Source organism: Empidonax traillii, unplaced genomic scaffold (genome assembly GCF_003031625.1).
Source record: "Empidonax traillii isolate 1590-97213 ecotype Southwest subspecies unplaced genomic scaffold, ASM303162v1 scaffold293:size840699, whole genome shotgun sequence".
In the NCBI taxonomy this organism is placed as follows: domain Eukaryota; kingdom Metazoa; phylum Chordata; class Aves; order Passeriformes; family Tyrannidae; genus Empidonax; species Empidonax traillii.
This window is the reverse complement of record NW_020955486.1, coordinates 251,348-276,258: the sequence shown is the minus strand read 5'-3', so window position 1 is coordinate 276,258 and position 24,911 is coordinate 251,348. Positions and strand designations below refer to the sequence as shown.

The 24,911-nt window shown below is 36.8% G+C and overlaps 1 protein-coding gene across 5 annotated transcripts in view; it reads right to left on the bottom strand.

The window, feature by feature from the left end:
- Window positions 1-24,911, bottom strand: part of TTC29 (tetratricopeptide repeat domain 29) — a 196,076-nt gene that overhangs the window by 112,447 nt on the left and 58,718 nt on the right. For 2 of the 5 annotated variants that reach the window (XM_027890658.1, XM_027890657.1), the window contains exons 1-3: window positions 14,684-14,791; window positions 11,763-11,859; window positions 7,964-8,047 (exon numbers count right to left, since the gene is read on the bottom strand). In XM_027890658.1, coding sequence (XP_027746459.1) covers window positions 7,964-8,047; window positions 11,763-11,859; window positions 14,684-14,693 — 191 coding nt within the window. In that variant the 5' untranslated portion in view covers window positions 14,694-14,791. Of the gene's footprint in view, window positions 1-7,963; window positions 8,048-11,762; window positions 11,860-14,599; window positions 14,792-24,911 lie in introns of those variants that run through there. The other 3 variants (XM_027890661.1, XM_027890659.1, XM_027890662.1) reach the window with 3 other exon arrangements.

Below are 24,911 nucleotides of genomic sequence, written 5' to 3'. Positions count from 1 at the left end.
ACAGTACAGTAAATGCCATTAAGTAGTAATAGACTGTTAGCTTACACTTTAGAATATTTTACTGCTAAGGCTGTGAATGAAATCATACTGGGTTGGGGTGCATGCTTTTGTATTCCAAATTATCAAAGTATATAAAGCATAAAATCCACCAACCCCCCAAATGTTATACAAAGAATTTTCTATTCTAATTATAAAATATTGCATGAATATTTGTACTCCTCATGAGAGGAGAAAAACATAACTTGAAATTGACTTCTACAACAACTCAAATTTTTTAAATAGGAAAAGCTTTATGGAGCTATGTATCCAGAACTGTTATTATAAAGATGAAAACAAAGCATATATAAAAAGAAGGTACTTTATACCATATATATATAGGTACAATAACTTTCAGCATAAGCAATGCAGTATTTTCCATCTACAGCCTCACAGTCACCAACTGTTGTCAAACCACGCTTTAACCTAAATCATGCAATCAAAGGGGGAGGCATAACCTGTCAGTAGGAGCCTGCAAAGAACACATATATTGAACTTGCTTCCTTTTGTTCAAAGCTACATAAAATGAAAAATTAATCAATTATAAACATCAAAGGACGACACAGAAAAAAAAGTGTTTTAAAATGGATGTAAGTACTGTAATAATTAAGAATCCTCGTTAACCCAGAAAATGGAAATACAAATTTAGCGATAAACTTTTGGAACATTCTGTCCCTAAACATAAATGCAAAGAAAATACTAAAAATAAAGATGAAAGTGCTGACCTTATAAAAATGTTCATCATACAAAAGCACACACACCTGCAATTATTTCAAGCATAATCAGAAAATACCCCCATTATCTTCAATAATATTTCTGCTTTTCTTTCTAAATTAATAACATTCCTTAAGAAAAAGTAATTCTCACCATATTTTTTGCCTATTATTTATCAAAATGAAGTATTTTCAACTTTTCTCTTTTATTTCAGAGATGACCTAGTGGGCTGAGAGCTAGAAACATCTCAGTTTGAAATCCTTTCTGTTTGACTTGCACAATATCAAAGAAGTTGTTAAATTTCTCTGCAAGTTTCTTTCACAGTGAATATCTGAAAACAGATAATCATCATTATTTACTTTCTGTATCTTCTCAAGCTGATGTTATGAATTATCACAAAACCCTATACAAGGCTATGCATTATTACAGTATTGCTATGAACAATTCCCACAGTGTTTTTGCTTTTGTTTAGGATATCTCTGATTCAAGTCCCCAGCTGAACTTACTCAGGAGTCTAAGGATAAACAGATCACATGGAGGTTAAGAGGAAAGGAAAAGCGAGGATTTTACACAATGCAGAAGGCAGAATAATTTTCACTGTGAAAATTATTAGGAAGTCTTGATTGTACTAGAGGCAGATTAGACCGTCTTTATTTTAGACTCTTTTTTGTGTGTGTGTGTGTTAGAGATGCTTCACCTTTATGGAGTATTTTAAAAATAGAAGTCAGTTGTGTATTGCTGGTACCTTATCTTCAGTACTAAATACTGTTGAACTATCGAGAAATGAAAGCACTAGAAAACCATAAGACCAAACTTAGTAAAAACAACAAGTTACATAAAAAAAGAAAAACTTCAGCTCACTGTGTTCTTCTTTATTAAAGTATGTCATGTATTTTATCTTTGCAAGAGTTTGATGAGTTTTTGCAAGTAAAATTCTGTTTCCTCTATACTTGCTAATAGTCATGAGAATCTGTAGCTTGCACCTTCCCATTAAAAATGTATTGTATTTTTTGAAATTATTCACCCCGCCTTTTATCCAGATCATGTCTTTGAAAGGAGGAAGTAGATAATAAATGGAATAATTCATGATTTCCCATTAAATATGAAACTTTCTTTTGCAGAGTTTAGAAAATGAAGTTCTACATAATGTACAGAAGTTGATTAGAACTTTTTTTAACCTTTTCAAGAAAAACCTTTCACATTACACAAATGCAGAGAAGTTTCTCTAGGAATGGCAAATTCTTTGCTTCCTATACAGTTCTGTTCTTTAGATCACTGCCTAATTACAGTAAATAATATGCTTATCAGGCCCAAAATTTACAGAGATCATTCATCTGACCAAAAAGGATGTATGCCTCTAAGTGCTAAAATCTCTTTTTGAAAGTTGTTTAATAAACATTGAATCCTGGTCATGGCAAGCAAGATTGTTAGGAATTATTCAGACAGGAAAAAATACATATTTAAATAATATTGTGAAAGAAATTTAAAATTTATCATCTAGCTCACTAAGTGACTTGTGCCATCTCCCTTTCCACAACCAGCAGGGAGTTTGGGATAGAGTGCCTTAATTTAAAATTTCTTTTACTATGAAAGGATACATTTCTTTTATTCTGATTTACCCTTTCCCATAGTTTTTAGTATCTAAAAGTGAAGAAATATCCCCCATAAAACGTAAATGAGTTGACACATCATTCCACCAGTTCTCAAAGAGAGTAATATGAACAGAGAGGGTCATAAGGTCCTATCCAAAGATTGACAGCAGGAAGAAGAGCAAAATCTTCCTAAGACCTGAACATGAAAGGGAAAGAAGTTTATTTCTTTCTCTGTTTGCTGCTACATCCTTCTTTAGCTGCCTTGAGCTCTCCTTTCTCCCCCTGTCTTCATAGTGTTATACACAGAAGAAATGGAAGCAGCTCAAATCAGTGCATCACTAGAAGCAAATACTGTGCAATCGAGGACTGAAATACAAAGGAAACGCAGAATCTGCACCTACATATTATCTGCCTGTGTCTGAAATTGCCTTTTGCAAGCTTTTTAGCAACAGCAGCCTCCCCTCTTACTTCCTTGTCTTAATTCCATACTGACAAGATATTTTTCCTAACTTTTTCTTGGCAGAGTCCCTTCCCCATCCCTCAAGAGCCTCACTTAATAACACAGAAATGGTCAGATCCACCTTACAACACAAAATTCCCAAGCCTAAATTAAGCATGTTCAAACTACAAAGCACCAGGTTGGGAAAAAAAAAAACATGGCAATATGGTGTCAATGAAAAAAGGTCCCAATCTATTTTTTGAACAAAAGAATTCATGGATCACGCAAAAAGTGACCTTACTGATTTATTTGATAGGGGTGACAGCTACTAAAAAGCATGGATTTATCCAATCCACAATCAGTTATTTGTGTTCTGCTTCCTTAAAGAACTGGCCCATCAATGCAAAAGACTAGAAAATTAACAAATAGAGAAGCAAATAAATCTTGAGTACTGAAACTCTCGTGATTTAAATACCTTATAAACAGAGTACAACGTCAGAAGAAGCCCAATCTAATAGTAAGGCTTAATAGTCCATCATGGCCTCAGGAAGTAGAGGACACAACTCTAAGACTTCTACTCCACCCTTTTTAAAGCTTTCAAAATTCCATAGTTCTCCAGTGTGGGATTCAGTGGCAAATCTACACGTCTACATCTGAGCTGGTCGCCTGAGCTCTCTCTCTAAGCAATGGGAAAAAATAGGTGCTTCAAAAGTTACATTTACCTTGTTCTAAAGTGGTTGTATGAATCCTAACATATGAAGCTCCACTAACGGCATTACTTCATCTTAATTATTTCCATTGATTATATGGGATGATTAACCTAGTCCTCTGGATCAGTTAACCTTAGGTGAAAATCCCTTTGCTCTGCTGCAGGGAAGGAGAAAAAGTTTATGAAAGCAAGGCATTGCTACTATATTCATCAGTCATCACTGCTAGAGCAAAAATTTCATGTTTATTTTGTACTGTACGATGTGGAAAGTAGTTTAATGATCGACATCCCCAGTATTAGCAGAGATGGCCGACCACTGCTCTGGGGGTCACAGCCCACTTGCCTTTTTCTGTTCCAGCTAATCTTGAAGTGGACCAACCACTGGAGAATTCTAAGCAGAACAACTCACTGCATTTCAAAAACATCTGACAGAATGCATATTTTCTCCTGCCTGAAAAAGGTCATATCAGAGCGTGTCTTTACTGACACAAATTTACCAAGGCAAGCTTTCCATAACACACCAATCCACAACTCAGGAGACAGAAAACACAAATACCAATTTTCTGCATATCTTTACAGTCTTTACCATCTCTGTGTAATAATTTAGATGTCATCTGACTACCAGAGTCTTAAGGACAGTAGAACTCGATCACCCAATTCAAATGTATTGAAAATACATCTAGTAACATCACTAATGTAATATTTTTTTGTTACTGCTGAGCAAAGCTGTTCCTCTCATTAAACAGATTTCAAAGTCTCTCTTTCTAGTCTTTAACTTTTTTTGCATGATATGGTCGTCTTTGGACAATTTTCATTTGTATGAAGAAAAGAGAATTGTTACTTGTTCTTTCTGACCCTGACAAAAAGATCAGGAAGTAGGAATGACAATATCAAATTCTAGTCCATTCTAGGCCCCAAACTTATTTGAAGATTCAACCCTGGAATCAATATCTTGATAAAAAATGCTTTACTTCACAGTTCACTGTGAACTTTTTGACTCTTAGTTCGGTCATAGGACTATTTTTAATTTTTACAATTTTACAATCCGATTTTGAGCCCTTGATGACTTGGTGAGTCAAGACTAAGAACAGAAGGTACCAGGGAAAGCACACTGAAGGCCACTGGAGTCAGCCAATCTCCTCAGAAGCTTACAGAAGCCTAGTTCTGTGGCAAGAAAGCATTCCCGTTCTGCATTAACAGGAAACTTTACTTTTTTTCCATTTCCACCTTCTTGCACCACAGTCACTTCTTGTTTCAAGTTAAGGTCTTTGAGAAGGAAGCAAAACAAAATCAATGAAAAAACAAAGTAATATCCTGTTTTAATATCATTAAAGTACTACCTTTTTTAAGCACTATTTTTTTCTCCCACTTCTATCATATCAACACGGGATAAAAAAATTATTACAAACAAAAAAACTCTGAAAAGCAGCTCCACATTTTTCCACAGGAAAGAAAAAGAGATTATATCATGAGCACACTTACTGAAATTCTTCTGTTTTGATGAAGTTTGCAAAAAATACTCTACAATACAAGAATAACTGCAACCTTTTTACCCCTTTAACTATGAAGAAGCTAGTTTATCTTAAATTTGAAGAATATTGTGAAGGGTATAATTTTAAGGAAGAGCTTTAAAGAATGTGGCTTGTTTCCATAAACGTGATACTAACCAGACATTCCTTAATTTAGAAGATAATAAATTTGTTTTCTGCCTAACATACACATAAAAAAAAAGGGTATATAATATTAAGCAGAAGTATGGCTCCAAAAACTTGTCTCAACAAAATAGTCACTGACATATTAAGTTAACAAAAGTACAGATATTTCGGTGGCAAAAAAAGGAAAATGCAATCCTTTTATAAAGAAGTGTAATAATCTACTTCTGGAATGGACACAATATTAAAAAAAACCAAACCTTACACAGCATATCATAAGCCATCTCTCGTAATTTAAAAAAAAAAAACAACACAAACATCAATTGTCTGCTGAGACATAAGCATTACACTGATTTCAGTAAGATCATTTACAGATATGGCATTCCCTTACTTTATAAATTGGTTTTAAATTACAGTTGATGTGTTTAGTTTCTTCTAAATAAATTAGCATAGTACTAATATAACTGTGAAGTTAGTTTGCTACCATTTTTTTGCTCTCACATGATTTTATGAGGTTTATGGAAGAGCATTAGTAAACTACATATAGAGACAGATAAATTTTGTAACTGCTGTCCTATTATCAAAAGCTAAAATTCCAAGAAGAATTAAATACACAGAACATGAACATAACCTTTTAAAAGAGGTACTTTAAAAATCTCCATAGAAATAAACCAGAATACATATTTTAATACATATTTAATTACATAGTTTAATCTTCTAAAAGGCTTTGATAACTTTGATAACTTTGAAAAACAGCATATTACAAAACTGTAAGGGATTTGTACCCCGCTTTGTGTAGGCATTGCAGAACAGACGATAAAATTCTCAATTCATTGTGGATGTCCTTGCTGGTTTCCCTTTCCATGACCTCCAGACTCAGGGTTTGGATATAAAAAGAAAAGTCTTACAGGACTTTTTGCATTTTTTTTTTGTTCATTTGGGTTTTTTAATGGCAGAAAAAGGCTGACCCGATCAAATCAGCACTGCAAAATGCACTTTGAAGCCCCAAGGCCTTCCTAAAATAGCAGTGACTTCCTGTGTAATCACCACAGGGAGAACACTCCTGTCCCTCGCAGTGTAGAAGCCCACTGGGGCTGAAGACTGAGACAGCTCCCTGAGAAGGCAAGTCAGTCTGCACCAATTGCTGCAGTGTCATGAGCAGAGCAGCCCTGCAGAGCTGATGTGGGACGAGGGTGACAATAAGTAAGTGTACCCAGTTCTCTGCTTGCTCCCTGAGGTCTGAGACTTCTTCCCTCCTCACAGAGCAACTACACCACCCTTAATTCAGGGAACAGGACCTCTGTCAACAAAGCTCAGGAAGGATCTGTTCCTTACAGAAACGAGTAGTCACCGAGCAATCTTTGTTTCCTTCCCTTTAAGCAGGGAGTATTTACACCAGCTCTGACACCCAGCAGCATTAGCACTGCAGTGTGATCAAAGGTAACTGTCCCACATGCCATGTCACACCTGCCCTGACAGAGCAGCAACAGGGCACTTCCCACTGCCTCACCTTACTCCCTTCCCTGACACTGTTGGGCTGCTCTCTCCCACAGACTGTGACCGTAATAACAGTCTCTCCTACAGCAACAAAGGAACAAACTGAACTTTGCACACACTTGGATGATGTACTGAGAAGGTCCTGCCCAACCCCATCACTGAACTAATCTTTAGTCCACCATCTTTGAACCTAGACTGAGCTCAAAAATAAAAGAAGCGGGGTATGAGTTTGCTTTAACCAGATTGCTGTCCTAGATCATCAAACCAGATACATTACAATCTTTGTACTCTCTGTCAGAACACTGATTAGCTTCATCATGTTGCCACTGTAAAAATAAAAGTGAATTGGACATGTATCACAAAAGGAAAGGGTGTCTGCTGGCTGAGTGTCACATGCTATGGTTTTAGGACACCACTAAAGTTACGACCTCTAAACTAAAATTTGGTAATTTTCTAGATTTTAATTTGAAAGTTCCTAGGAAAGGCACTCTTAGGCTAGGAAGTAGAAAAGAAGCATGTTTTGCAAGAAACTAGCTGGTCGAATTCCTGTCTGATTGATAGAACGTTTTTATGTGGCAAGGGTGATCTTGCAATATTAATTGTTAAGGTGCCTAGAGCCCTTGTATATGCATCCTTTTATTATTTAAATATTGAAATAAATAAATCAGCTCACTTAAGCAACCAGCAATCCAGATTTGTTAGAATTCTTTCATTAATTTTGATGGTGCTGAACCCCAGATCTGTTAAAAGACTGCAGAAGAGTAAGTCAGTCACAGTCTCTTGTAACTTCTAAATGTAAATACCTCAGCTGTAAGAAATCAAAAGTTATCTAGATTTCTTTCATTCATTGGGTTTTTAAATAACTAATGGGGTATTAAATGCTTTACCACAGAAGTCAGCACTTGGGCTTGGCTAAATAGTAATTCAAAATTACAAGAATGTGTATGTCGGTACACTCAGCTTCCACCCCAAAGGAGATATTTCACAAAGGTTCAGAAAAAAAGAAGAGAAGAAGACAAAACAAAAAGGCAGCACAATTTTAAATATAATTACTGTCACAATTTTAACAATAATGTTACAAATGTGATATAATTGGTAAATACCCAAATTAGTAAAACCGAGGAGATATTTAAACTCTTTGATATGTTTAACATCAGGCGAAATGAACCATCATTATTTAATAACAACTTCAATTTTTTAAATGCCAAGTTCAACTAAAAAGGGTAGGGTCTAGGGAACTTTAAATTTAAATGATTATGATGACTAGAAACAAAGGAAACAATAAACTTATGGATGTTAAAATGCCTTGAAAAAGCCAACTTACGCTGCAGCTTCTTGTTTTGACAACCCTTTGATATTCTTCGCCAAATAATCATCTATGCCATCTTTGTCTTTGATCAAATGAATCCTAAATTTAAATGAAAAAAATTAAAAGAAACACTGTAAGGTGCTAACATAGACTTCTGCAGCATGTATAATATATTATCATTGCCAAGTAGAGCTAAATACTGAAATATTGACAAAGTAATATATCAGACATTCTATAAACACATACAAATATCTTTTTAATTTTTTGGTCTGTAGCTATTTCAAATCTTTATTTCTAAAAGAAAACAGAGATGGTATTAGCTTTAAAAGATCTGGTTATCTGATATTTCAGTCTGAACTAGAAGAAACCGTGTATTAGCTAAATCAATAATAATTGATTAAGCTATCCATATTTAAACTGCTTCCTAAAACCAGAACCATCACATTTTTGCATTTTCAGTATGGACCAGAGTGGTCCAATCTATTTCATATTTAACTTTTTCAAAATTTTTAAAAAATAAAAGAAAACAAATCAATAAAAAAATTACCAAATCCAATTCCAAATGCTATCCTTGGTACAATGCAATCTTTTAATACTACTCGACTTCCCGCAGTTTGATCAGCATATTGTAAAAGATGGTCCACTAAGGGGGTAATCCAAAGGGTATTAAAATAAAGAGCAAATTTCAGAATGCATGGATCTAATTTTAATATTTGAACTGTGCATCATTTCACCTTTCACTTCAGCCATCATCTCTTTGCATCTCCACTCTGATACACAAGAAATGCCTTCAAAGGATAATATGCACTTACTGACCATAAAGTGTATTTAAATAGAATCTGAAATCCTCAGTGAAGAGGATATTATATTTATAAAATTAATGTGAATTTATTTTTATTCTTCTGTAAAAGAGCATAAAGATTGTCTGGTTAATCACTCAGAGATAAAAGAAATTCAACATTAGTGTTCCACATAAATCTATTACTTTCCTCTTTCTCTGTCTGTATTACATTGCTGTCTTTCATTACAGTGATGAGAGTAAATTCTTTTCATAATGTTAGCTAATATAAGCACCATGCTCCTTATTGCTCTGAGAATACCAAAGACACTTCATGAAGTTCATTTAAATGAAAACAAAATAGCTAAGCAAAGCAGAGATATTTTGACATATCTGTATTTAAAACAATGTAACAGTGAAAACTTCCGTCACAAACAGTGCATTTAAATCTGTTCCAGAATTTGCTACTGCTGAGCGGCACCAGCAGAGGCTTGTGCTTCCAGGCTGCACTTATATAACACTGTCCACGTGAGTTGTGCTGATCTTGCTAAATGTGCACCTCATGGCTATGGCCATAAAAATTCAGTTATAATCAATACCAAAACATTAAAATCAAAATTTTAACACCAAAATAGTCACAATTTAGAGAGATGTGCAATGTCGTTTGGATCATGAAGATAAGGAAATTATTGTTTATTTTAAACTGATGTAAAATATATTCAAGATACTATAGGTTTATATGAGGTAAGATACTATAGGTTTATATGAGGTAAAATAAAAAATTGAAAACCAGTATTTCTGGACAAATAAATATGAAGTTTCAAGTAGACAACACAATAAAAACCCTGGGTGACCCTTGTAGTTTAAGGTTCCAAAAATGAGATTTCTTCACATCAGTAGCATAGAGAGAACACATCAGATATTTGGTGGGATGGAAGTCCAAACCTCCAAACTGAAACAGTCAACTAAAATAGACAATTCCTAAGCATCACTATCATCTTGGTGCAAATTTATCTACACTACAGTTAAAAACCATCTCAAACCAGAACAAAGGAAAACTTGGTGCCTTATCATTGTTTTCACAAAAGTATTTTCATTAAAAAAAAAAAAATAATGGGAAAAGCCCTCAGAAGCATATACAATTTAAAATGTCACCAGCCTTATATCCAAGGTATAAATTTCTGATTTCTTATTGGTTATGCCCTCAAGCTGAAAGACAACTACAAGGGAAAAAAAAATCCAAACAACATAAGCAAAAACTTGCAAAGTAATTACTGTTTACATCAGCTCTGCAATAACCTGTTTTGGATTGATGCAACCTCAAACACAGTCACCCATTAAAAAGAACAGAACTTCATGAAAATAATAAATATTTATCTCATCCTGGCTGTTATTATCAATGATGTTAATGTAACAATAACACAGAAAAGGCAGGCAGATGATACATAGGAAAAAACTCACTAGAAAATTCCATCATTATTTAAAATGGCTTGTTATATGCAATTAGAATTAAAAACAATGCAATTAATTTATGTGAAGAACTGAGACTGTGACTCGGAATAGACACTGTTTCTTCACAGCGAATTGAGGTGAGGATAGCACTGGCTAAGAGGCATTTCTTTTCTTCCATGGGTTGTCACTTGCTTTTTCCAAGCTTTTTTAGCCTTATTTCTCCAGTGTTCCATAATGACTCACTATATTTCATAAACACTGTATTAAAAAAGTCCACTTCACCTGTAAATTGGCTCCTATCTAATTTAAAATAACTCATAAAGATAAATATATTTTAAGTCCATGGGCATCTATCCCAGAATTAACATTTTCACCATGTCTTCCTATAACTGTTTCTGTTATCAATCTACACAGGAAAAAAAAAACAGATACTAGGTTTTTTTTTCTAAAATAAATTCAATGATAAATACATCTGCTTTTTAATCAAATAATGGAATGGAGTCGCATAAAGGACCAAACTAACTCTCACACAACTTTCTATCCTATGCTATTAACTCAGACTCCAGCTTTCTCAAAATGTCTTATAAAACAAAATGGCAGAGCTTGTCTTGTTCTCATCACTAGGCACCTGCAGCGTGGTCTAGGCCATTATAGAATCAGACATTTCTTTTCTGCAAACAGGCACAGCCTCAATAGGATTCCTGCAGAAGCATTTCCTTGAACAAGCCTCCTAGCTCCCTCTGGAATGAGTTCTCCAGCAATGCAGTTACTGGAAAGAGTGATGGCTGCAGAACACAGCTCCAGCCATAAAAGATTAAAAAACCTCAAAATAATGGTAAGACACGTCTCAGTTTGAGCCCCTTGGAAAGACTGGGCACTTGGATAGTATGTTTATGGATCCTTACTGCTTTTAGATATGGACATGCAGCTGCTTAACTCTGATGTCCCAGAACTTTCAGCCAAAGGCTAAGGGGATTGCTAGGATCAAGGAAAAAAAAAGAAACAAAAAAAAAGAGGAAGGAGAAAATAACCACAGTTCTTTCTGAAATGGAGACAATAGCAGGGCAGAGAAGAAACTGAGAGACCAGTACTCACTGAGGGGGACAAAAAATGGGAAATGAGTGCAATGGAACAGGAAGACACATAGGCACGTGCAAGAATATGGATTATATTATGGCACTGCTGCTAATTCTCTCAGCTATTAAGTACAGTATAACGTTTTCAAGATAGCTTTATTAATTATATTTTGAGAATTGCAAAACTGTGCACGAATGAAACAAAAGAATCTTGGGGTTTTTTTCATCGAAATAAATACATTTTTAATGACCTACATTTGTATCAATGCTAAATGAAAACAATTTTCTATGGCTTTTAAAGGGGTTTTGAAGAATTAGGATAAAATATATACCTTAAACAGAACACGTTTTCTTTTAATTCTAAAACTTTCCTAAGAGAGAATTTCCTTGCCTCTGATTTTTGTAGTCTTAAATATTGCAAAAAAGCAAACATAATTTGTCACTTCGGCACAGCTGATTGAAGCTATTCACAGGGAAAATGATGCTTTGAAAGGAAAGAGGTACATACCTTGCAAAGTCTAATGGGGGGCAAACAGGCTGCGTTACAAACCGGGGATGCTCCCGTGGGCTTTGTAGGATCGCTCGAGGCAACACATTCATTTTAACTAAAACAAACAAACAAAACCAACATTAGTTGAAACAACGTCTTCAACGCAGATAAGCAATGCAGTTTCTTATCCTTGTGCTGCTTCCCAGTCCACTCTCTTTTATTTCCAGACTACATTTAAACCCCATCTCCGGTTCCACACAAATCTCTTCGGCGTTACCTCAGTAGGACATAGCACATAGGAATGGTCATGCTCTATCTTTCAGTGGTTTCCTCTCTTTCATTGTGGTGCTTCTGATTTGCACAGGAACAGCTGATTCAGGAACCACACTTGCATGGGATTCCGTGTGCTTCCTCAAGCTACCCAGGTCCAAGTATTAACAATATTTTACATTAATACATAAGGTGAACAAATGATGGAACAGGCAGTGTGCGATGCAACGACAGGCACTGTATTAATGTTCGAAATACTACATAATCATAAGAGTAACAATCTTTTGAAGAAAGAATGTAGGTAATGCTATACTTACAACACAGGGTTTTACTTAAAACAAAAGCCAAAAGCCCCATAGTTATGTAGAATCGTCTAGCTTGTCATCTTGAAGTACATAAATGCTAATAGGATTTTTTTGTCATATAGCGCTACTGTGTTTTTTCCCCAAGTATTCAGTCTACACTTTCTACCATTAAAGTTTCAGCTGCCAGTTCCTTCATTTTGCATGTCTGTGATCTGAGGACGTTAGCAGCAGGAGCACCCTTACTTTTAAATTTGGTTTAATGTAGGTATTGCATGCCCTGCTGGTAGGCCTGAAGGCACAAACTTTTAATAGGGATGGAAAAACAGAATATAATAAGAAGGGGAGAAAGAATTTAACTATTTGCTACATTTAGTGAAATGAAATTTATGTTATGGAAATAATTATTATATATGAATCAATTTGTAACTGAATGATCAGCATCAGACTAGCAGATGTTTTATATTAGCCTTTCTGGGATCAAAAGCCATTTCACTGATGCAGTATTTTTCTGCAGTTCTAATGAAGTAATTTTTTTTTATTGTGTTACTTGGAACTGAATAACAAAGACAGTTATAGGTTGAAAAGATGACAGGATAGGTCATATCTCCTAAGTCATTCTTTTAGGACCAAGTATTATGATAACATTTGTTATAGAAAGAATATTATTTATAAATAATCTAATCTGCAAGAGGCAGAAGTATTTTACAGAAGTGTATCATGGAAAATAAAAAATTAATAGAATAAAAATATATAGGTCATTCACCAGTAAAAAAGATTACACTTCTCATAGAAAATGACAGGTTTGTATACAGGAACTATATAGAAAGGAAAATCCTTTTTTGGGAAGATGCTATTCAGCGAGAAATATTAACTAAACTTTGAAACAACAATAATGAAGTCCAGATAAGATGCAAAGGTTTCTACAAGCCTCTTTGTTTTGAGGTATTAAGTGAGAAAAAGAAAACATACGTGCCTTAATGGCAGCTGATGAACTCGGCAAGGCAGGGGAGCTGTCTGGCTGCAGCCATGGGGCAGAAAAGGCAGGGGGAAGCACCTGAAGGGAGACCCCGGTACAGCCACTGTAACCATGAAAAGCCATGTAATTTTTGGCCTGTCACAGGCTCCAGGCTGCACCCACTGGGGACCTGGCTGGAGCAGGCATCTCCTTGCTGGCTCACACACTCCGGATTCCCACCCCACGGAAATTAAATCTCTGGGAAAACAGGCTGCCTAGTACACAGGTGTCACACGAACATGAGGCACATATGCAGACATTTTTTCTTAGTACATTACTGCCTCACAAGGATCAAAACTACTGCCTTGACTCCTGTTTCAAACTCAAAGCTTGGGAAATTAAAAAACCACTCTGCTTCATAATAATGCCGATTTAACTCTTACGTTAAAAGTGGGAGGTATCTTTCAGAGTGAAATGGAGGGTGCACTTCCCTAATTTCCAAGGTAACTGTGATTCTTGCAGGTAAATTATCACCACAGAGACACAAGCAGAAGGCATCAGCAACACATCCTTCTATTATAGTCATGTAGATTTCGTCGCCGGTCATTTAAAGACTGGTAACCCCGTTACATCTTACTCCTTTATTATAAAGCTCAAGCTACATCTCATTTACTTAATCGAATACCCACGGAATTCAGCGGAAGACAAGGCAGTGCAGTTTGTTCCTGAAGAAGTACTCTGCTGAACCACATGATGGAGGGAATCACCCCACGGGCTGGAATCGCTCCAAGGTGTGCTGAAGCCGAAGGCAAAACGCCAGCTGACTGTAACTGTGCCTTTCCTGGCACCTTTCAGTAAACCTGTCGGCCACCTCTCAGCCCTTCCCACACATTTTCCGAGGCGTGCTCAGACCTAACTGGAGGCTGAGGGTTTCCAGGGATGGAAGCAGCCGAGGGGCGGCTATGCACGGCTGTCTTTGCGGGCACCTCCGAAGATAAAAGGAGGTCAGAGTGTGGCAGGACAGACTTACAGCCACGGCACTTTATTACACTGAAAGTAATAAAGTGAAATGAGTTTTTTTTGTTTGTTTGTTTGTTTGTTTTTGTTTGTTTGTTTTTTAATCTATAGCCAGAGTGATAGTGGTAATTTGCTCCAAGTAAGATGGACGAGGCCATGGCCGCAACCTGACCCATAGCCTGGATGCCCTCCGTTCCTGTGGCTCCGGGAATGCAGCCGCCCTCCGCCGCTCCCTGTTCCCAACCACCGCCCGGGGACGCTCCGGCTTCTCCCTTCACCTGTGAGCCGGCCCCATACGGCCCACACACCCTCACCTTTGGCTTCGGCACCGTCTCGGCCTCTTTACAATTGAAATACAAAGCACATTAGCTGGCGTGCCCCGGGCAATGGACCTGGGCTCATGGTGAGGCGGCGGGACGAGCTCCCCGCGGCGCTTCAGGGCGGCCCGGGACGCCGCGGCCTCGCTATGGCGACGGGGAAGGGCGGCGCTGGGGGCCGGGCTCCGGCAGGCCCGGGCAAGGAACCGGCCCGGCCATCCCCTCAGGGCAGGGGCGGCGGGCCCGGGAGCCGCGAAATAGGCTTTATCCCGTGGAAAACGTGGGAGCTGCGAGAAATCGGCACGGCTCGAGGGGCTGGTGTGCCTTCTGGGAGGTCAGCTGGAATGAGTTGTCTCAAACGGGAGCATCCCTCAAGGCTGGGCGAGTGTCTGAAGTTGGCAAGCAGAGAGCCAGGACAATATTGTACTGATACCTAAGGAAGTGTGGGCAGTGTCACAGATGACACGTGGACACACCTGCACAGAGCAGGCTTTCTTCTTTCACAGAATCACAGAATGGGTCAGGCTGGAAGGGACCACAGTGAGTCATCTGGTCCAAGCTCCCTGCTTGAGCAGGGCCCTCCCAGAGCACATGGCATAGGATTGTGTCCAGATGGTTTGTGAATATATCCAGTGAGGGAGACTCTACAGCCTCTCTGGGTAATCTGTTTCAGTTCTTGGTCAGCCATACAGTAAAGAAGTTCTTCCTCATATTCCAGTGGAACTTCCTGTACATCAGTTTCTGCCCTTTGCCTCTCGTCCTATTACTTGGCACCACCGAGAAGAGCCTGGATCCATCCTCTTGGCACCCTCTCTTCAGAAACTTATAGGCATTCATGGTCCCCTTGCTTGCCTCTTCTCAAGGCCGAAGAGGCCCAACTCCCTCAGCCTCTCCTTGCAAGCAAGATGCTCCAGTCCCTTAATCATCTTTTTGCCCTCCGTCCTTCCAGGACCTGTGATCTTCTCCAAAATCCTTCAGGACTTCTGAGCAGGGGGAAAGAGCAAGTACAAAAAATACTAGACTGAATATCTTAGTAAGTGACATAACATGAAGACATTTGGTTTGTGGAAAACATTGTCACTTTCTGTTGATGAGAGCCTCCTGCTTAATTAAATGTCCCAAAGAAGCTGTTCTTCTAAGCAACTGATCTCCTCACAGTCAAGGGGCTGGTCAGAAACGGAAATATTGAGAAGGAACCAACGAGCTTTTGCTAAATGCAAATGAAAACTGTAAGAGAAGACAAAGAGCAGAGGTTTTTCAGTAACTTCCCTTTTCGTGTTGGAAACTTGACACCAACAGAAGAGATCATTTTTTAACACAGATTTGACCTAGTTTTTATTGCTAAAACTGTTCGGAAAACAAAAATGTCAAAATCAATTGTTATAATCTATTTTGGAAGGATCAAGTGGACAGAAAGCACTTCAAAAGGGGCATTACCTTTTCTGAGTTGATGGCAATCGGAAGCAAAGGATCTTGAATGTTTATGGGTCAGTGTTCTGATGGATAAGTCAGAAGCTGACAGGATACTTAGCTGATATCAAATCACACTAGAGAACAGCATGACCTATGCCTTACCCACCACATATAGGGAAAGCACTGCTGTACTGAATGAATTTCAATCTGAGTGACATATGCTGAAGGTCTCATGCTGCCAGTGTTAAAATGTACTTCAAATTTCAAAATATTTAAAATGTCAGTTTCCTAACTCAAAAAGTGTTGCACCCAACACAGAGGAATTCTATATTAGACCTCATCTTGTCAGATAAAAAGGAATTGATCACAGAACTAAAAATTAGCCATAGCTTAGGTGTAACTGATAGTGATTTGATGACATTTTTTATGTGCAAACAGAATCAAGTCCAAACCAATAATATATATATTTAATCCTTTGAAAGGGCTAATTTTATAAAGGTGAATACTATTATGAGGTAATTCTATAGTAATACTATGAGGCAATTCTGTTGGGAGAAAGAATTTAATCTGAAATGGGAGAATGATAACTGGAAAGCGTTTAAGGATTTTAGCGCAGATAACACATAGCCATAATCCCACATTTGCTGAAAAAACAGGGTAGTTTACAAGGAAAACATCTGTGAAACAGAAGAAAAAATGTGGTATCATACATGTACACTGAAAGTTAGGAATTGTAAAAATTACTGTGGGAAGTAAAAGGTTATAAGGAAATGCACATAAGGTCAACAGAATTAAAATGAGAAAAATGGAAGGGTTTTGCAAATACAGAACACAGAAAATGATCTGAATAGTGAGAAGACCCTATTAAGGGATGAAGTTGACAGCTTTAACCATAATTAGTGACAAACTTTGAATGTTAAATATATACATATTCCTTCTGTGCATTTGGGTAGATGGCAGCTGCTGTAATTATGTTGTATAGTATTGAGGAGTTGTTTTCTGTTCAAATGATAATGTAAGAGGATGGTTCAACTTCAGTTACTGAAAGAAAACTGGCTTTAGAGAATTTGGAATGAACATGTCATGAAGTTGGATGCACCATCAATATTCATATTGAGAAGTTTTGGGGACACTAAGACTTTGTTAAGGAGGACAAAGCTAGTATTATTCCAATACCTTAAAAGATTAAATGGGATAATAATAGTTTACCATTGTGACATTGGTCACAGGCAAAATGCAGAGTAGTCAATATAAAACTCAGTTAACAAATAATTTAAAAGAAGACAGATAATTCCAATTAGCATGGGCTTCTGCTAAAAAAGCTCCATCCTGGCAGAAAAATAGAGCCTGGCAAATAGACTTTGTTTTCTTAATGAGGCTGCAGGTTTCACTTGTTGATGTAATTTAATCAGAGTGAAGCATTTGACTTATTATCATTTGGCGTTTTGGATGAAACACTGCAATGAAACAGTTATTTGTATCCTGTACATAAGCTTACAAAGAAAACTTGGAAAAACTGAAAAGATAAACCAGCAGATTTAAAATTACTGGTAATATTCTGGAATGATATCTGAAATACTTCACAAGCAGACATTTACACCATGGCTACATCTTCTGTGTTAAACATATATAATTCATTTGACTTGGAAGCAAAGTAAGAATTTTTTTTTTATGGAGATGTGTTCAAAGGATCCTGCATGCCAAACAATATGTAACTTAGAGAGAACACTCTTTAGCAAAGAATCAAAGGCATTCTAAATCTATATAGTAATATGAAGAGGCAGTAGCCTTTCTGTGGTTAAGGATGAAACCAACTTCTATTACAATGCTGCGTTGTAACATCAGTATAATTGGCCTAGAAATGTTTGGCCTGCAAGTCCTGAAGGGAAAGGCTGTCTGTGCATGGAAAAAAAAAATTCAATTTCTAACACTTTTTGTTCCTATAATTAGAAGAGCTTCTCTTCCAATTTTGTAAGCAGTGATAATGTCCAAGGAAGGGTAATATTTTATAGCAGATACACTTTGCAAAAGCTGTGTGAAGAATTAATTTGTTTGAGTAAATCTGAGTCTCAGATATTGGCATATTCAAAATGTAACCCAAAGAGGCAAAAAGTGCAACGTATTGATCATTTTGAATGGCTGGCACCCTTAGGAAATGTGTTTGTGCATCTTTAATGGTTACGTGAGAAAGAAATTGCTAAATAAAGTGCTAACTATGGCAATGCCCAAAACTTAGCAGAACATATCTGGATATTCTTCAATACTGAATACTTGAGCATTGCTCATAAAAAAAGAAAGTGTTTTGACTCCTGCCTAGATGTCCATCTTTGGTCCTTGGTAGTTTTGATTTTCCTATAACTTGTTAACATTTCCATTGGAGAAAAAAACCTAAAACTGAACTGTCCACATTCCTTCACTTTAGAGAGAAGGAAAGAGATGGTTTGATGAAGACTAAAGTTCTCATGGAGAAAAACATGAAGGGGAAATAAAAAAAAAAAAAAGGAGAAAAGGTTAAAGTGTTAAAAATACAAAACCAGGGGACTAAAGGGTGGCAACACTGAGCATGCAATCAGTGTACAAAGAGGTACAGACTGCACGACTGTGTGCAGCAGGTGTGATGATATGACAGGCTGGTGGAACAGAAATAATCCCTGAATTTGCCATGATTTTTTTAGTCAAGCTCCCTCCTCCACCACACCCACTATCAAAAGGAGCTGAGGGAGAAGATTCTGCAACTCTCTGAGACCCTGGGTGCCATATTAAGGTAGGTACTGATTTGCCATGAACTTTAACCAAAAGTTGACTGGGAAATACACAAAAACTGGGAAATACACAAGGGAAATACCCAAAAACTAAGAAAACCAGAGAACTTACGAGGACAGATTCTGTAAGGTTTGCAATCAACACTTCTAAATTCAATTTTCAATGTTTTGTGTGATGTTTCTTTAAAGCCAAATAACAGGAAGTCTGTCATCTCCCAAAACAGATTGTCTTTCCCTAAAATGATATATTTTTCCTATGCATCTTTTCTTTATACATGTGACAGGTAAACAGCATTTCTACCTTTCTGATATTCCTATGGTAGTGAAAAATGTACTCACTGTTCTAAGTAATTATCATAGGCCAAGTACCACCAGAAGTAGTTTTCTCTCTCTAACACACAGAGGACGCTTCCCCAGGTACATTATAATGTTTTTGTTCCACAACAGAATCTCCAAAACCATATTTATGTACCTCACTCGTATTCACCCTGCACATGATATGCCTTGTACTTTGGAGATGAGCCTGTGGATTTTGTGGATCAGTATGAAGCCCAGGTCTGCCATGTGTGGATCAGCTGCTTTGCTGGTAGGTACTGATGATGCTGCAAAACTTGCTGGTCAGGTACCAACATGAAACTAGGACTTGAAGAAGGAAGCGGAGTAAAAACAGAGCTCTCCCAAATAGGGGTCCTGGTACACGCAGTAATTAGCCAAGGAAGGCTGTGCCAGGCAAGATCTGGCACTGCTTTTTTACAGCTGAATAGAAAAGTTACTTTTCCCACAAGAGTAATCTCTTTTACTTTCAGAGGCAGCAGGAATACACAACTGAGTTGGAGGACTTGCCTCTGATTTTTTTTTCTTTACGGAAAATGCATATTTTGATCTGAATAACCAGTATCATATTGACTAAAGATTTCCGCTGTTTTTCTAATGCAGCACTTGCAACCTCTTTAACCAGCTTCAGCAATGTCTCTACATCATGTATCTCCTTTATCAGCTTTCTGTTTGAGTGACAAGACAGAGACAGCAGTGCTGATGAAGATCAAACAAACTTACAGTGTGAAAATTACTATAAGGATCTCTAGTCTTGCTACTCATTATATACATATTATGCATCGATATACTAGATCATTGTCAAGTTCCATTGATGGCATAACTGGATTCAGGGTAACCTAACACATCTCAGAAGTGTCTAAATCGGTATTTCTGTAACCTGAGAGACGTGTACAGCATATACAAATGTGGCATTGTACAAAGGTTTTATTGGCATTTGTTTGAGAGCACCTAATAAACTTACTCATGAATGATGAAGCTTGCAAGCAGTGCTGCTTTCCGACACTCATGCTCTTAAGTCTTTTATATCATGCCATTGCAGGCCCTATGTCCTACATGCATTACAAAAAAACTTTCCCAGCGTGCATTTTACCCCCACTGCCTTTCCCACTTCCCTCTATGATAAACTGAAATTTATCCCACCAATATCTCCTCCTGGTTCTATGGTAATGCTTACTTATTTCAGGTATTAGTACTCACAGATTTATAGGTCTGCATCAGATAGATTTTCACCTACTGAAACATTTGTCAACTTACTTGTTTTGTCTTCTTTTGAAAGCTGTCTAGAAAGATTTATATAAAAAGTTAATCAAACTACATCACTGACTCAGCCCATCAGTACAACTTTTTCATCACCATAACAATATCTCTGTGACATCTAGCTTATCATCATGAATTATGGGGGAAAGGATAAACAACCCATTAAGAAATTAAAGTCCCACAAAGGTGCAGTTTGATAAAGGATAGAAAAAACCCACGGGGTATGTATAATAAAACCTCTCTCCCCTGAAGAGTGATTGTTATCTTTCTTTCATGAGCGTCAAAGACCTGGAGCTTCTCAGTGCCTCAGGCAAGTGAGTTTGAAGGTCTCCTTCATGATTGAATGGGAAATTGTAATCAGAATTAGGTTATGACTGTTTATCCTATAGAGCATTTAAAAAAATGTTTTATGTGTAGAACTGATATTACTGTTAGAAAAAGCCACTGTAATCACGTTTAGAAAACTTTGCCATGTTTTCTGTGTTCAGTGTGTCATTGTCTGTTTATTTTGGTGTATGCTGGGTCAAGCTGTTTCATGGAGAACTGAGCTAAATAGTTCTGATACATTCATTTATATAGTCTTCATTCTGTAATAAATGTAAGTCTGTGTGAAAGAACAGTGACTTACAGATAAAGATGTCTTTACAACCCCAAGAGAAATAAGTTATTCTTAAATAAGTTTTCATTTCCTGAGACAAAATATGCCACTAATATCCTTACTGCACAGCAATTAGTTATGCCTTTCCTTATCCTAATAGAAGACAGCAGTATTTACAGCCTTTCAGATTCCTCTGAGTGACTTTCATGATGCTGTATGTGATATAACCTGTGGCTGAATGAGAATGTAACTAAATCAAAGGAGGTGCAATCAAAATTAATGGCTTAAGTGACAACAATAAAATTATCCTGTACATTTTTCTTTCTTGTGTGAGAGATTATACTTAAATTAGTGAAAAAAATAATTTGAGATTATAAGAAAGATTACCAGTAAGAGGTGTTGGTATTAAGCTGGCTGACGAATAATTTTTTTTCCCCAGTAAGTTGAAACTCTAAAGTTTTTCACTTGGTCTCTGTAGATTGTTTATTCTGACTTACTATTGTCATTATTGTATTCTAGTTCTGGTCACACCCTTTTTCTAGATGACTTCTGGAACACTGTTAGCAAGAGTCTGCATTGCCTTTGGCCTGTTCTCTGTCAGCTTATGATTTATAGAATGTATCCAGGTGGGAGAGTACCCAGCTGGGAGAAGCTCACCTACATTTTAAATGCTCTCCTATTGAGGTTCATAGCTTAAAGTAGCAGGAGTGAAAAAGGCATGGAAAGGTCATGTCTAGGAAAATGATGTGTTGTGGTTGTTGCATAGTCTTAAGACAACATTTAGGTGTGTCATGTCAGAGATGGTTCAGATACTTTGGGTTCTGTATGTTAGGTGATTAATGGATGTTTATGCTCTACTGTGTAAACTCTTTTCTATCCACAAGGCTAAGAAATGTTGCTCTTGTTTTTGGCATAATAGATGTTTAAATTGAACTTTAGAGATTTGGAAATGAAAAGCACTTTGTAAGCACACCCTTCAACGTTAAGTACTGGGTACTTACCTCCAAACTGAACTTAAAATTATGCATTGTGATAAACCTGTGCATCATTCTAATATAATTTTGTCCTTACCAAATTGTTTTGTGGAAGTTTCTGATACAACAGATTGTTTGTTGTTATCAACCAGCCACAAAAGTGATACTGAAATTCTAATGGAGGCCATTTTAACATTCCCTATAAGTGACATGAATATAGGCTTCATTTATTAATTGTAGCTGATTAGCCACAAGGCAAACATTTAATTAAACCTTGAGAGACAATAACATTGCCCATAAATTATCCATTTAAGAGCACATAGGTCTTTCTATTTCATTAAAAATTGTTTAGCCAATAACCACACATCTTAAGCTCAATCTGTGTTTGCACAGATTTGAAGTAAAAAAATTCCCTAGTGCATTGTTGTTTTATTTCAGACATTTAATTCTTGATGTGTTTTGATTTGTATTTACTTATCACTTGTTCATGCTGTTTTCCTGATTAGTGAGACTGCCACTCAAATCATGGATTGACAATTGATTTAAAAAGTCCTACCAAATTATTTAATTTTAAAAATATTTCAAAATAGTCTAAAAGTTACATTAAGAGCTCATGGTATTCAGCAAAGCAAAAATCCAAACAAATACGATGTTATATTGCTATAAATTGAAAGCTTCTGTTCTGAATTATTTTTGTCCAAGGCAGCTATTTTCTGTTCTATTACTGAGATGTACTTTTTCCCTACAAGAATATGTGCTAATTGTTTTATATGTTTTTATGAACACTGACATTATATTAAATGTGTGTGTAGATGCAAGCAGCAAGATGGCTGCTTAAGAAAATATTACATGAGTTGTAAATCCAATTTACTCTAAAAGCCCTCCTACCTTCCATGAGTTTGAACAGATCATTATCTCCTTTTTGAAGCAACTTCAAAAAGTGAGAACACCCTTAAAACACTAGTGGTCAACCATAAGCTTTGTGGGCAGGTTACTTCTCTTCAGCGTGTTTTCTACCCGTACATTTTCTGAATAATGTAGACTGAGGCACAGAAATCTGACAAACAGATGAGAAAAATAAAAACCTGGTAAACAGAAAAATGGTTTTGATAATGTAGTGCATGGATTCTTATTTCATATGATTTAAAAACTTAGAGCTCAAGCTCAAAGTTACAAGAACTTGATCCTAAATTCTCTTTCACTATCCTGTGGTACTGTATAAGGAGCATAGGGAAGCCCAGGAAGACTTTCCTTCAGTGTATTTATATTTATAGAAAAAAATTACAGAAGTATCAAACAAATTTTTGTGTCTCAGATATTGCAAATATTTTCTGAAAATAAGTCAGAGGAGATTCATATAAATGTTAATGCCAGTTCTTATGCATGCCACCTTCTTTACCTGGCTTTTGTCTGTGTAGACAATACTCACAGAGCAGGGATCTTGCTTCCCTGTTTTCAAAGTGGCTTATTTTTTAGAGTACTGGGAAAACAGTTACTGCTCGATTGTGAGATGAAAGCACTTCTGAAAATCAGTCTGGTGAGGTATTACCAACACTTTGCAAATAATTACTGCTACTACTAAGACACTGAAACTAGACGAGCTGCTCTTTTTTGTAACAGAATTGTTTTTGAAAAAATTTGCCTAATTTAAGTATATGAACACCACCTAGGGAGCCAATATGATTAAACCTCTTAGGTGAGATAGGCTCTCTAATATCTCAAGCTAGCCTCTTCCCTTCAAGTTTAGGGATACACTATGTGACTTATTTCCTCACCTTTTTTTTTTTTTTTTCCTTTTCCCATTTTATTTTTGGTTTAGAAAACATCTAGAAATCAATTATCAAATAAAAGCAAGCAGACAAAAAAAAAAAGCACACCAAAACCCAAAAGCTGAAATACAGTAGATTTGCACAACTGCCTGTGAAGTTAAATGTAGGTTACTACATTCATGTACAAAGATATTTAGATGGCAAATGGAAACTCACTGCTGTGAAGCACATCACATTCATATATAATTGAAGCACCCGAGAGTAAAATACTGAGGCACAATAGGTGACAACTGATAAAAACAAGAGAAGAAGTATAAAACAGGATACAAAACTCTGGGGAGTAGAGAGAATATCTAACACAGGCTGAAGAATCTACAATAACTGTATCTAAATTACCAGATAATACAAAAATAATAACTGAACAGATAAAGCCAGAGAATTCAGTGAAGTGCTGCTGTTGGAATGATACATTACTGGAATTAGAAACTTTTGCCTGATTTTCTTCACTACCATGCAAAGAGAAGAAAGACTTTTAACTTGCTGCAAGATGTCCAGAACAGGGAAGCAGGAATTTCCCAGCAAAAGCCACTGTCCCCATGTCTCTGGAAGAACAGCTTCACTCACTCTTTATGGATCTGCCTTAAAACCAAGTGTTCCCAGATGGAAGTGACATTTATTGTCCCTCACTCTGCAGGGATGTCCAGGTTAATAAACTTAAGTTAATATTGGTCCACTCTAGCCTTACCCTTTTTCCGCTTGCCTACCGAGTTTCACTCTCTGGAAATCACAGTTTAGGGCCATAAATCCTAAAAAAGACATATTGCTATGCTAAGAGCTGAACTTGGATTTACGTGCAGTTGCAGTAGGCTTTGACGTAAATGTCTTTGCCTTGTGGTGGCCACAGGGCCAAAATTGTTGAGTCACATTCTTCTCTAATGTGAAACAGAAGTTTATGTCAGACAGTTTTATGTCAGACAGTTTTATGAACTAGGCTTTGTGAGACCACACTGTTTATTGAAAACAAATGTTCCTAGCATTCTTCTGTGGACAAGCGTCACACACTATTGTGATTGTAGTAGACATACACATAGCATTTTTACACCAGTATCCTCAGGTGCAGAGAATTCAGGCATATTGTCTACCTTTCTCTATCCTAACCATCATTTTGACAAATCATACAGTTGCTTTGAGTTT